Raw genomic sequence first — 12,724 nt, 5'->3', positions numbered from 1 at the left:
AACATCACTTCATGTCATGATTATGTCAAATTTAATGACCATTTGGCATCGCTCATGATACAGCTTGTATGTGTACACAGTAGTAAGTGCTTTGACACATTTAGACATTTGTGTTTGTCTGAACACCAGAAAACGGTGAAATGTTCCTCCGATCACAGTTCAGGCGTGAAGAAGAAGAAAAGCAGATGTTGTTGTTGTTGTTGTTGAGTTTGTGAAGAGAACAAAGTGAACCGGAAACCTTCACCAGCCGCTCTAAATCCTCTGGATCTCAAACAGCCGGATGTCCGTGTCGTACCAGATCGGAGGGTCCACGTTGCTACGGCAACAGAGGAAACACACGTAATCAACACGTGTGACTCGCCAGACCAGTTTGAAAATACATCCATCAGACTGCTTTTAGTTTTCGTAATATAACACGCAACATAAACCGGTTGCTGGAGCTCGGTGTGTTTACCGTAAGTAGATGACGCCCCACATGTAGGTGCGGAACCACATGGCCGTGCCGGCGTTGGCCTGGTACTTCCTGATGAGGATGGGATGAGGGACGGGCAGCAGGCCGACGAGCGTGCCGTGCTGGAGGAACTTCAGGATTTCTGACTCGTCTGTCAAACCCCTGAGGACGACGACAACAACAGTTCATCTGAGTAATTAAAGCTGCACACATCAATATTAGCATCTTAAAGTTACTGTGAGGAACTTCTAACTGGTTCTGAACCAGGCTCAGGAACCAGAACCAGGACTGAGAGGAGCAGACTGTCAGACCTGCTGCAGTAACATGAGAGGTTTTCTAAAGAGACTCTTCCACTTTAGTCCACAGGGACCAACAGAACCACCATGATATTAAAGGTTCCTCATAGTGGTCTCGTGTACTGATGAAGGTCAGATAGAGGCCTCAGTGATAAACTGAGACGGTTTCATAACCAGCTAATAGTTCCTCACAGTAACTTTATATTATCTGGGGTCACAAGACCAAAGGAAACTGTAATCTATCATTTAGCCCTGAACAAAGATGTTTGGAATAAAAGAATAAAAGAATAAAAGACGTATCACTTCTCACTTGTCGATGCAAATCTTCTCCACCTGAGGGACCAGCACTTGTAACAGCCGCATGATGGTCTGTAGAGGGAGTTTGGCTTTCCATGACAACACCTGAGAACACGAGCAGCACGATGAGGAAGCGGACAAAAGATGGAGAGTAAACACAGCAGGGAGGATAAAGGACTTCTACTCACCCAGTCTGTGTTGGCGCTCCAGGCCGCCGATGACGACACGCTCGACAACCGACTCCTCGCCGCCTCCGACTCTGTGTGGAAGACCTTTCAAAATAAAAGCACGTGGGAGTCACTTTACCTGCAGACAGAAGCAGAGAGCGAGATGGGCGTGAGGGCCGTCTTTACCTCGTGGTCTCTCTCCGAGTTGGACTCTGTGTCGCTGGCTGCAGCCGCGGCGCTGCAGTCGGCCGGCGTCTGTGGGGAGTCCGGGTGAGACACGGTGACCATGGTGCCGTCCAGGCTCACCTGGGACTTCTCCGTTATCTTATCGAGTCCTAAAGGGACGCAAGAGAAGACTTCTTTTTATGTTGCAGGGAAGAATGGATCATGAAAACCGCCCCATGCAGACTCTCTGATGAGGCTGTAACGTTGCTCCTTCATGGAGGATTTACAGCTGCAGCTAACAAATGTCTAAAATACAGAATAAACATAATTATAATCTGCTATAGCTCTGTATAATCATAACTTATAACGCTTTCTAACAAGAATAAAAATACATTATAAAGCATTTTATAATACTGACTCATAATTCTCATAGTTGTAATAAATTATAATCTTTTATAATTAATTATAATCATTGTTCTAATTAAAGTAATTAAAGTGAAAACAATATTGATAAATGTATGCAAGAACACAAAACATTTTAAAATACATTTTTATTTTACTTAAATCAAACAGCATCAATGAGCTCCGTTCACGCTCGTGCAAGTCCGAGCAGACCGTCGGTGTGTGACGACTGGTACCTGGAGTGGCCTCTAAACTGGCTTTAAGTGTTCCGGGCTCGGCAGGAACCGCCGGTCTGGAGCCGTCCATGGACTCCGTCTCCGTGGAGTTGCTCCTAGAAATCCCGGACTTCTTCTTCCTCTGCAGCGCGCTCTGAACGGACGCCGCGTCGGACGGCAGGTTGGCCAGCTGGTGGAAGACGTTACGCTTCCTGATGATGGCGTACACCAGGTTGCAGTTACCTGTGGGGGGGGGGGGGGGGGGGGATTTCAGCTGGACCGGCACCATCACAAGGTGTTTATTTTTTTACTTCACCTCATCTCGTGTTTCTCACCGTCGAACTGATACTGGATGATGTTGTTGAAGACCTCCAGCAGGAAGAAGACCAGGTGGTGGTTCTGTTGGGAGGAGAAGAGGAACCAGGGCGTGGAGAAGGCCTCCAGGAGGTGGAGCAGCTTGTTGGCCGCCAGCATGGAGAGGCTCTTCAGATACGGAGAGACTGGTGGAGGACAGCAGGCTTTACAAACACTCTTATATTTCACCACCAGAGGGCGACGTTGCATCTCTTTTGGATCACTTCTTAAAACACATTGTTACAGACTGGTTTTTATGTGATGTTGTCGCTTTTCTGTTTTATTTGTATTTGTTGATTTTACTAAATTATTTTACTAAATTATTTTTCTTTGTCTGTCAAAGCACTTTGTAAACTTAAAAGGTGTTGTATAAATAAAGTTATTATTATTAATATCTTTGATACTCACTGTTCACTATTATCGTGAGCAGGCAGTCAAACAGAGGCTGCAGCCGCTGGTTTCCACAGGTGATGATCTTGTGGAAGATCTTAAACATAAAAGTAATATTTAGAGTTATGGATTCATCAGACGTCCACTCATTCTTTCAGGGTTTTTAAGAAAGAATCTGAAATATAAACGTCACGTCACCAGAACGAGCAGGTCGGCGTGTGTTCCCGTGAAGACGGGGATGTCCATCGGGACACGCAGAGCGTACGGTTTGTTCAGACGAACGCCGAAGTTTCTCTCCCCGCTCAGCAGCAGGAGGATGAACACGCCGATGTGCATGAGGCCCACACGAGCTGCAGACGCACAAACAAAAAAACATGATTTCATTCTTTTTTTCTTTTGTTTTTTGGAGGTTGACCATTAACGATCTTCTGCTAGTTAACGTCTCGTTGTGCGTGACTCACACTGATCTGCTCGGGCATCGTTCAGGCTGAAGAGGATCGGAACCAGCACGTCCAACACGTCGCTGCTCTTCAGCACGAAGAACAGGAACTTCTAAAACACACAAACACAAACTTCATACGCATTTATTTGAGCAGAATGTCTATCTACAGCAGAATGTTGCCAACAGACTAAACTATTAAAGAGATGGAGAGATGACTTTTCTGCATTAATTGCTTGTAGCTTCGTGGTTTCATAGAAAAAACGAGCTCCGCACCTTGTTGAAGTCACAGAACTTCCAGAAGAGGATCAGCAGCTCCTGGTGGAACTGGATCTTCTTGGAGGAATGAGGCAGGTACGTCTGGACCAGAGGGTTGTTCATCAGCCGAGCCAGACCTTTCAGGATGAAGCTCAAGTCCTGATGAACAAAACACAACACACACTTCAACACACTTCAACGTCCTGCAGTATCATCCTGTACTCAGCGCGGAATAGTTTCGCTTTATTTCACCTCTTCTCTGTGTATCCTGGAGAGATAATTCACAAAGAGGTTATTAGGTCCAGCTGGCTGAAAAATAGACAAGAGAGGATTTTAAAATGCAGAGTAAGCGTCTGTGATTTCATTATAATAACAATAATAATAAACTCCCTCTCACCTCCTGCTCCTCCACGGCGGAGGAGTCCAGGGCCTGGAGGGCGGCGCTGGCGGCCGACCGGCCCTCGTGCTCCAGGGTGACGATGAGGATCTGGACCGCCTGCTCCACCAGCTGCTCCCGGTGGTCGGAGAACAGCAGGTGGTTGTACGGGATGCCGTAGCCGACGGGGTCGTAGGCGCACACCACGTTGAGCAGCGAGGTGAACAGAGGCAGCGCGTGTCTGGCAGGAGAAAGAGGACGAGAGGTCGGTCAGCGCTGTGTGGTGTTCCATGTGTTCAGAGGGTCATAGCTTAACATTACTGGTTAATGCAGAGCGTTAATATTTATATTTACAGTTAATATTCTCCTAAACTAGATGACTCGTGGCTGTAAGCCTCCGCCAAACAGTCAAGTTGCAGTTTACATCCATGTCTGTCCAAAATGTCATCACTTCATCATTTTATCCTGAGAAAATTGTCTGGCCGAAAAGATTATGCATTTTGTGAGATCACAGTGACCTTTTATCACCAAAATCAAATCATGTCATGCTCGAGTTCAGGTCGACTTTTATGCAAAATTTTAGAAAATTCCCTCCAGGTGTTCATGAGATATGCGGACAACTACACCAGTCGCCAGCAGGGAGGCGTACGAATGATGATAAAACCCAGACCTCTTTGTAGTAAAAGATGCAAATACAACGTCATGTTTCAGGAAGTCTCTCTAAAGGAAGCCACAGTAAAGATGATTCTGGGGACACATGTTTGTGTTACCTGTTCTCTGAGGAGCAGAAGAAGGACACCCAGGGATTGAGGTTCCTCTTCTCAGAGGACGGAGGGAGGTACATGGCCTCAGACAGACAGGTGAGCAGCAACTTCAGCAGCTCCGTCCTGAACGAACAGGAACACACACGTTACTACAAATCACACACAGTTAGTTTATACTAAAGTCAACTTGTCAGAGCTCTCTGTGGGACAAACTGTATAACCGGTGCTTATTTTTGTGCGTCTCGCTCAGCAAAATCTCCGGATCTGCAGAGTGAAGCTAAAGCTTCATGTGTTAAAGCTGCATTCTCTATAGTGTCCACCAGGGGGCGACTCCTCTGGTTGTATAGAAGTCTATGAGAAAATGACTCTACTTCTCTCTTGATTTATTACCTCAGTAAACATTGTAAACATGAGTTTATGGTCTCAATCTCTATATTATACATTTTATATATACAATTAATTAATGATAAAGCAGCTATATGATGGCAAACTTCTGCTCTGCCGTGATCGCCCACCTTTCTACCAAATTCCATAAAATAAATCACACTAACAAGACAAACTGACGCACAAACAGAAAAAGCAGAGCCAGCTCTTCGACCTTCAAAGTCTCACCTGTTGAGGTCGTGGACGTAGTTGAGAGGAGGCGACTGAGCGAAGCCGACCCCGGCCTCCCAGATGTACTCGCAGCTGTCTATGGACCGGATGTCCTCCGCCGAGTCCTGCAGCAGATAAACGATAAAGACACGACGTCATGCTGACGACTGACTGGTCCACGCTGAGAGGACCAATACTTGATTAAACGTATTAAGTCATCAAAAACCCCAAATTCATCCGTCTGATATTCTATCATTATAAATTGTACATTTTTTGTGACAATTTAAAGACTAAAAGATTCATCAAAAACATAATAAAAGAATAATCAATGACGGAAATGTATCAGTCACAACCTAATTGAAAATGAACAAAATCTGTAATTATTAAATATATATATAATATATATTTAACACAGTTAATCTTGATTAACAGACTTCTTATTCAGCAGTTGGAGACACATTGATTTATTCTGAAGCTACATTAATATTATTATTAATATTAATATTTAATAAGCGTCTAACAGAGACGTGTTCACACCTCCTTCCATGTGAGTCAACGAGTGGACGAAGCCGACAGTATCTGCATGTGACACCTCAGCACCGATAACTGCAGCGTCATGAATAGACCTGACGAGGTGCTGCCATTGTTCTTTATAAGTGAACTGACAGCAAAGGGCACCGTGCCACACACACACACACACACACACACACACACACACACACACACACACACACACACAGGAGGCATTCATTCGCTGACTTCAGCTCCTGACTGCTTTGTCACAAGTCTTCAGTACGTTAGGTTTCTCTTGGGCTTCAGGAGGTCCGGACACGCTGGTTGGAACCTCGCAAACGTTGGTTGTTTAATGTCAGTGTTACATAAATTGAGTTTTATAAACTTAGTTCAGGAACAGAGAAAACGCCCCGAACACGGGTCATTTCCTCCACACAAGAAACCTGTTCACTTCCTCTTCAACTCCGTTTTCACATTCTCTCTCTCTCTCTCTCTCTCTCTCTCTCTCTCTCTCTCATGCGAGGTCGGCAGCAGGCTCTTCCTGTTCGGGATCATCAGCTGGGGCGACGGCCCTCTCTACCCTCCTCGTTTCTTCTTCTCTACACTCTTTCATCCCTTCATCCCTACCCTACATCCCCTCATAAACATTTCCTGTTGGGAAGTCACAAAAAGAGACAAAAAAGTCCAGAAAGAGACAAAATGTCTACAAATTGATCCAAAACGACCAATGAGACACAAAACAGCTCCAAGCTGACACAAAACTACCAACTAGACGTCTTGTTTAATCTGTGGCTCCTGTTCTTATGTATCTGTTAACTCATGTGAACTGACCCTTTACTGACCCTGGGAAGCGAACGCTCAAATCTCACATGTTTCCATGTTACACGCAGGCTTCACAGGCCACCGGTCATTTTCCACCTCCGTCACCACAGGCTGCACAGACGGAAACCTTTCCTCCAGACGGCTGTGAGGAGTGAGGAGTGAGGAGTGAGGAGTGAGGAGTGGTCTGGTCACGGAGGAGTTATAGGACCTGAAGCAGAGCCACGTTTCCGTCGCCTCCCTCTGCAGCACCAGATGTTTGCTCACCGTGTCCACCGTGTCCTCCTCAGCCCAGTTGACAAACACGGCCACTCCTCCCTCCCTCCGTCCGCCTCATGTGGAGTAACTCATTAACTCCGGCTACCGCCTGAGAAGGTTGTGTGAAGGAGATAACGGCGCTAAGTGGCACCGAACGCCACGGGGAATAAATAACAGACTTTATGTTGTTGACTCTGTTAGCTTAAAGGATCAAACTAAAGTCAACAGAGTGGAGCAAAGCTGGTTTTCTTCTAGCTCAAAACTTGAGGACCTGGAGTCAGGTTGTGATTAGCCTAGCTTAGCATAAAGAAGGGAGGCAGGTGGGAACAGCTAGCCTTGCTAACTATATCCAATTTATTTTTTAAATACTCACACTAACATCTCAAGAAACGGCATCATTTATTTATTAGCTCTCTATTTGCAGGTGTTTGGCTCCAGCTGCATTGTGGGATACCGAGGCCTCTCACACACACACACACACACACACACACACACACACACACACACACACACACACACACACACACACACACACACACACACACACACACACACACACACACACACACACACACACACACACACACACACACACACACACACACACAGTGTGGACTCACCGGGCTCTTCTTGTGGCTCTGAGCCGTGAAATCTGGACAGAAGAGAAGGTCGGCGATGGCCAACAGTAACGATTCAGCCAGCGGCCGAGCTTCATCTTCATCGGCGTCTTCGTCCAAACGCTGGAGGATAAACAGACGAGTTAGTGGACGTCACATTCGACATTAAGGACACAATTTACACCCAGTTTGTGCAGATTAAAGGTGGATTTAGATAGTAGAGAGGCTAGTTGGTTCCCTCTGCTTCCAGTCTTTGTGCTAAGCTAAGCTAACTGGCTGCAGAAACATATGTACCGTACAGACATTGAAATGGTATCGAAATATATAATATATAAAATATAATTTCACTGGTTTCTTTTCTTCAAACGACACATTAAGTCGGCTCCATCTGCTGCAGCTCAGCGTTTCACTGCAGTCCAAAGCTTTAATTAACGGACATTCAATCCCTCTTTAATTCAACCGCTGGCCAGGAGGCGGGGGGGGGGGGGGGGACAATATGGGCAGTGTTTGGACCGCCGACCAGGTAACCAGAGAAGCAGCAGCCGTCGAGGGGGGAGAGAGGAGGGAGAGAGGGGGGAGAGAGGAGGGAGAGAGGAGGGAGAGAGGGGGGAGGCTTTCGGACAGTGACCTCGACAGCAGCGGTCTCATCTTACAGCTTCACCATCACTTCTCACCGCTGGTGGATTAAAATCCTGCTGACAGATTAAACTCTGTCTGCTGTCCTACATTTCATACTACGTGTATTTAAAAACAACCAAAGATGAAGACAAAAATAAAGCCTTTTTATTTAAATAACCGCTGTTCAACAGAAGTCAGAGATGAGTCGTAGAACCAAACGTGGAGATGACTTGGTTCATAAGATCATCCTGAGACGCTCTGTGAAGCTCAACGAGCCGTATTCACAGTTTCCAGCAAATCGCACGTCGGCTGGTTTACGAAGACGTACGAACCCCAAAATGAACAGATGCCGAAATAACTACATCATGATTCTGATTTGTAAAAAGTCTGAATTTGTGCTTTTAAATGATTGTTTTCTGGATGCAGTTTGGCTCAATCTGTGCTAAGGTTTGCTAACATTGTAGTTGCTCCATGAACGCAACTTTGTATAAGTATAGATGTAGATACATAGACACACATGTACTCATCAAGCTCCACTTACTAACTTTATAGTCTTGAACTTTTAACCGCGTCTCACAGTCAGAAGACGGGACTGAAAGCTCTGGAAAAGGCTAGTAAGAGGACATTGAGTCATTGTGGTCTGGCTCGGTCATTACGTTACATTACAGTCATTTAGCAAAGCGACTTACAATTCAGATCCTATCACATTTCTACACCGTAGAAGAGCTACGGGAGCAATTTTGGGGTTAAGTGTCTTTGCTCAAGGACACATCGGCAGCCAACTAGCGTAGCCGGAGCCGGGGATCGAACCGCCGATCCTCCGATTGAAGGACGGCCCTGCTCTCCACTTATCCACAGTTTAAACCTTTGGGTGGAGTAAAAATGTTGTTTTTGGTCTTAAATGTTTCCTTTGTTTTTGGTCCTTTGTTTTGCTAAAAGATGACGTAATTAACCACTTTGTTTTCACATTAAACATGAAAATAGCTCTTTAAATGACTTCCTGTCAACATAAGAGTTCAAACACACACACACACACACACACACACACACACACACACACACACACACACACACACACACACACACACACACACACACACACACACACACACACACACACACACACGTTGGTTTGTACTTTAAGAAACGGGGAGTTGTTGCTTCCTCAATGCATTCCTATCCTATTACCGTTCACTCGTTCACCAGCTTCAATGTGGAATAATTAACGAACATAAACATCCTGTGATGCGGTTTTAAAGCGTCGTAGCTTCTCACTCACGACGTGTAACACTGATGTTAAACTAAAGACTGTGACAGAGATCTGGTGTCGAGAGTCGTACCCCGGATCTGCCGGCTCCCGGCACCGTGGACCAGAAGAAGCCTCTCCAGTCGGCGTCCTCGAAGATGTACGGCAGGATGCGAGTGAGCAGCCGGGTGCAGTTCAGGAGAACCTGGCGCTCTTTCTCTGAGCGGCAGCCGGAGTCTGCACCCTGAACCAGCCGCTCCACGGCCTGAGGGCAGAACCAGAAGCTTCAACGGATGCCTTCAAGTCAGACGTCTACGCATTTATGATCAGGACGATAAAGGCTTTCAATGCTTCTGTTGTATTCTAATAGCTGTTTCCAGTCTTTATGCTAAGCTAAGCTAACCCCCTCCTGACAGTAAAATGATATATATATATTTACACCTTACTTTAAGAATTATTAAACATTTTAAATTCAAGGCGAGACACGACAGATGCAGGTCAACTCAGAGATTTTGGACTATTTTTCTTCCATATTTTTGTCTTTTTACGTTTGTAGATTTCTCCTAAATTCACCAAAAGTTACTATTAGAAAATGTTTAATTTGCATATTTAAACATAACATTTCAGAAAACTTGTAAAACTAAAAATAATGTAAGAAATCAACTGGGGAACTTTCATGGTGATATCTATGTGTCACCCTGTTCCCCTGATACACAAGCAGCTGTACAAGAACTTTGCCCAAATATAAAAGTGTGAAACTGGAAACTCTTTGACTGAAATCAGGAACTTTTTCATCAGTTATTGTAACTCAGATCTACAAACTAAAATCTGCTTTTCTTAAATGACCCTTGACCTTTAGAGACACTAAGATGTGCGACGTTTAAAGTGTGGGAACAACAAACAGCAGCATTCCTTTGGCTCCGACCGTCTCCAGGATGGAGACACCACATCCCACAGGCCGACCCACCCTCATGAATAAAGGTTACCTTGTAGCAGAGGGTTGCCAGGTTGGACGGAGACTCCTCTCTGACAGCTCTGATCTCGGCGGCCGGCACCAGAGCGAAGACGTCCTGGACGTTGGTGGCGGTGTCGGCCCAGAACTGATCCCAGAAGGCATCGTCTGTGGCTTCTACGGGCTGCAGGAGGGGACACACAGTACGTCTGTATCAGTGTGTGTGTGTGTGTGTGTGTGTGTGTGTGTGTGTGTGTGTGTGTGTGTGTGTGTGTGTGTGTGTGTGTGTGTGTGTGTGTGTGTGTAAGTTGACCTCAGACTGGAGAAGCATCACCTCAGACCACAGCAACCACAACATCACTGTGCAACAACCTCCACAAGAGCAGAGCAGATGTGTTTCTGCGCCCATTATCATGAATGAATTACTTTCGCCTACGAAATGTCAAACTCAAAATGACCCCAAAGACACTAAACTGCTACAAAGAGACACAAAACTACAAAGAAACATAAAACTACAGAGATGCGTAACAACAAGAGACATACAACTTGAAAGAGACACAATATTGACACAATAAGACACAAAATCACCAACAAGAGACAGAAAACAACTACAGAGATACAAAATATCTACAAAGAAATAATTAATAAAGATACAAAATGAGCTCATCATGTCTCTGTTGTGTTATTTTGAAACCTTAAGTTATAAACCTTAACGTATTATTCCCTAATTTATACCGTTTTATTAGGTTGTATATCCTCTGACGCTGTGGGCGTCTACTCAAGAACTGTATTTAAGGCTCTTTCCTTTTTATGTTTCTTTATACTTTAGCTCAACTACATCTCAGAGGGAACTATTGTACTGCAGTAGTTCATGTTTACTCTTTAAATCAGATGTTAAAATCTGCACATAAATGGCTCATACTGAAGTACACTAAAAACACTTTGAGGCAGCAGCTCATGATTCTTTTCGTTATTCTCTCGATTGACTGTATTTAAATGTCTTGTTTTGTCCAGAAAATAAAAGATATTAAAGTAGCTGTCGCATGAAAATGATTTAATGTTTATCTTAAATAATGTCAACGATGACTCAGGCTGGAGAGCATGTGACTGTTAGTTCCACCTTAAATGCACCTGCCAGGTAAACACATCTGTGAAGCCTGCTGGAAAACCAAATGTTTCAATTCACGTGTTACATGTTCAAGTTATTTAAGGATGCTTTTATAAAATAAATAAGAATATGAAGGACTCAGATGATCCAAACGGCCAAAGTGAGTGTTTCCAGCCTCTCAAACAGCTCAACTATTGAGAAAAACATCAATATTTCATGAGATTTATTTGTATTTTGAGTGATAATCCTCATTTATAAACTGCCTGCAGTGTTTTGCTTGTTTTCCTCTACACTTGATGTAATATTCAGAGCAGTTCAGGCTACCATCTGTCGCTCCAACTTTATCTCCACAGGCTCCATTTAAAACCACAAACGCACAAACCGACGCGCTCTGCGCACGTTTCACTGTTTCTACAGAGTGTTAATGTGAAGAACAGACCTGAGTCTTGGTCGTGAGTTGAATCACCGCTTTCCTGAAGTGGAGTTTGGTGTCGGCGTTTCCCATTTTGTGTCAACGAAGCACCTCCTGCTAGTTTGGATCCGTGTTGACGCGGAGTCTCCGTGAAGGAGGATAATCTCCCTCATCCACCGCGCACAGCCGCTCTGCGCTCCTGCTGCGTTCAGGTACTGCTCGGAAACTCAAGCTTCAAGAGAGTGTATGTGAAAAAACGTTTTTTTTTAAGCTGGTAGAGTAATTACTTCTAGGTTGTTGTGGTTATTTTTAAAGAACAAACAATATGAGGCTGTTTTGTGCTGCAGCCGGAAAAGAAAGAGGGAGAATGTAAATGTTAAGACGATTTTTAATGTAAATGATCATAAAATAAATAAATCTGCACCATATACCCTCCAAATAAATACAATTTAATACAAATAATAATAATATTGACATTGATCTCAACAACAAACTGAGAAAATTCTAATTAAACAAAAAAATAAACAAAATATTGAACAATAAATAAAACAATAAATAGACAGCCCCGGAACAATACTACATTGTTTTACAAAATCAAAGAAATAATAATGAGAAGAAGAAGTATCTCAAATCAATACAATATCAATAGTATAAATATCATAGTATAAATATCAATACACTGTTATTTATTTAGCACCAAAGTGCTTTACACGGAACAACAATATTTAAAAATGAATCAGTTATAAATACAACGAGTAAAGACAGTTAAATCAAATAAACACCCCCAAAGAATTAAGAAAAGAAAGCAGTAAAATAAACAAAATAGTTCAAACATTTTGGAAATGGGAAAATGGGAAAATGTTTCACATAAACTAACTCTGTCTTTGTGATGTTTCTACGTCTGCTCACTAGAACTTAATAATTCCGACGGTCCTTAAACGTAGCATAAGACCAAGCAGGATCCCGACTTCTACTTCCGGGTTCCTAATGTACATATTTACTTTCATTCACGT

General features: G+C 43.9%; 1 protein-coding gene across 1 annotated transcript; it reads right to left on the bottom strand.

Annotated features, from left to right (window-relative positions):
* Positions 1 to 26: 26 nt before the first annotated feature.
* hid1b (HID1 domain containing b) lies at positions 27 to 11,880 on the bottom strand. Its single transcript, XM_079183141.1, has 19 exons — positions 11,739 to 11,880; positions 10,226 to 10,375; positions 9,334 to 9,504; positions 7,379 to 7,498; positions 5,187 to 5,293; positions 4,581 to 4,697; positions 3,832 to 4,051; positions 3,687 to 3,743; positions 3,453 to 3,593; positions 3,199 to 3,289; positions 2,936 to 3,087; positions 2,756 to 2,834; positions 2,329 to 2,493; positions 2,015 to 2,236; positions 1,398 to 1,546; positions 1,233 to 1,316; positions 1,058 to 1,149; positions 455 to 613; positions 27 to 316 (listed from the first exon to the last, which is right to left on the bottom strand). Exons 1-19 carry the CDS (start codon positions 11,802 to 11,804, stop codon positions 253 to 255), a joined length of 2,406 nt encoding a protein of 801 aa, XP_079039267.1. The 5' UTR covers positions 11,805 to 11,880; the 3' UTR covers positions 27 to 252.
* Between the last annotated feature and the right edge of the window lie 844 nt (positions 11,881 to 12,724).

This window comes from Pholis gunnellus (genome assembly GCF_910591455.1).
Source record: "Pholis gunnellus genome assembly, chromosome: 21".
Lineage (NCBI taxonomy): Eukaryota > Metazoa > Chordata > Actinopteri > Perciformes > Pholidae > Pholis > Pholis gunnellus.
Note: the sequence above shows the minus strand (reverse complement) of the source record. Positions and strands in the feature narration are given on the sequence as shown.

Coding starts and splice junctions, on each gene's coding strand:
- hid1b (XM_079183141.1), bottom strand. CDS start 11,804: ATGGGAAACGCCGACACCAAACTCCACTTCAGGAAAGCGGTGATTCAA. Junction 3,088..3,198: donor CGATGCCCGAGCAGATCAGT/GTGAGTCACGCA, acceptor GTGCGTCTGCAG/CTCGTGTGGGCCTCATGCAC. Junction 1,317..1,397: donor ACTCGGAGAGAGACCACGAG/GTAAAGACGGCC, acceptor TTATTTTGAAAG/GTCTTCCACACAGAGTCGGA.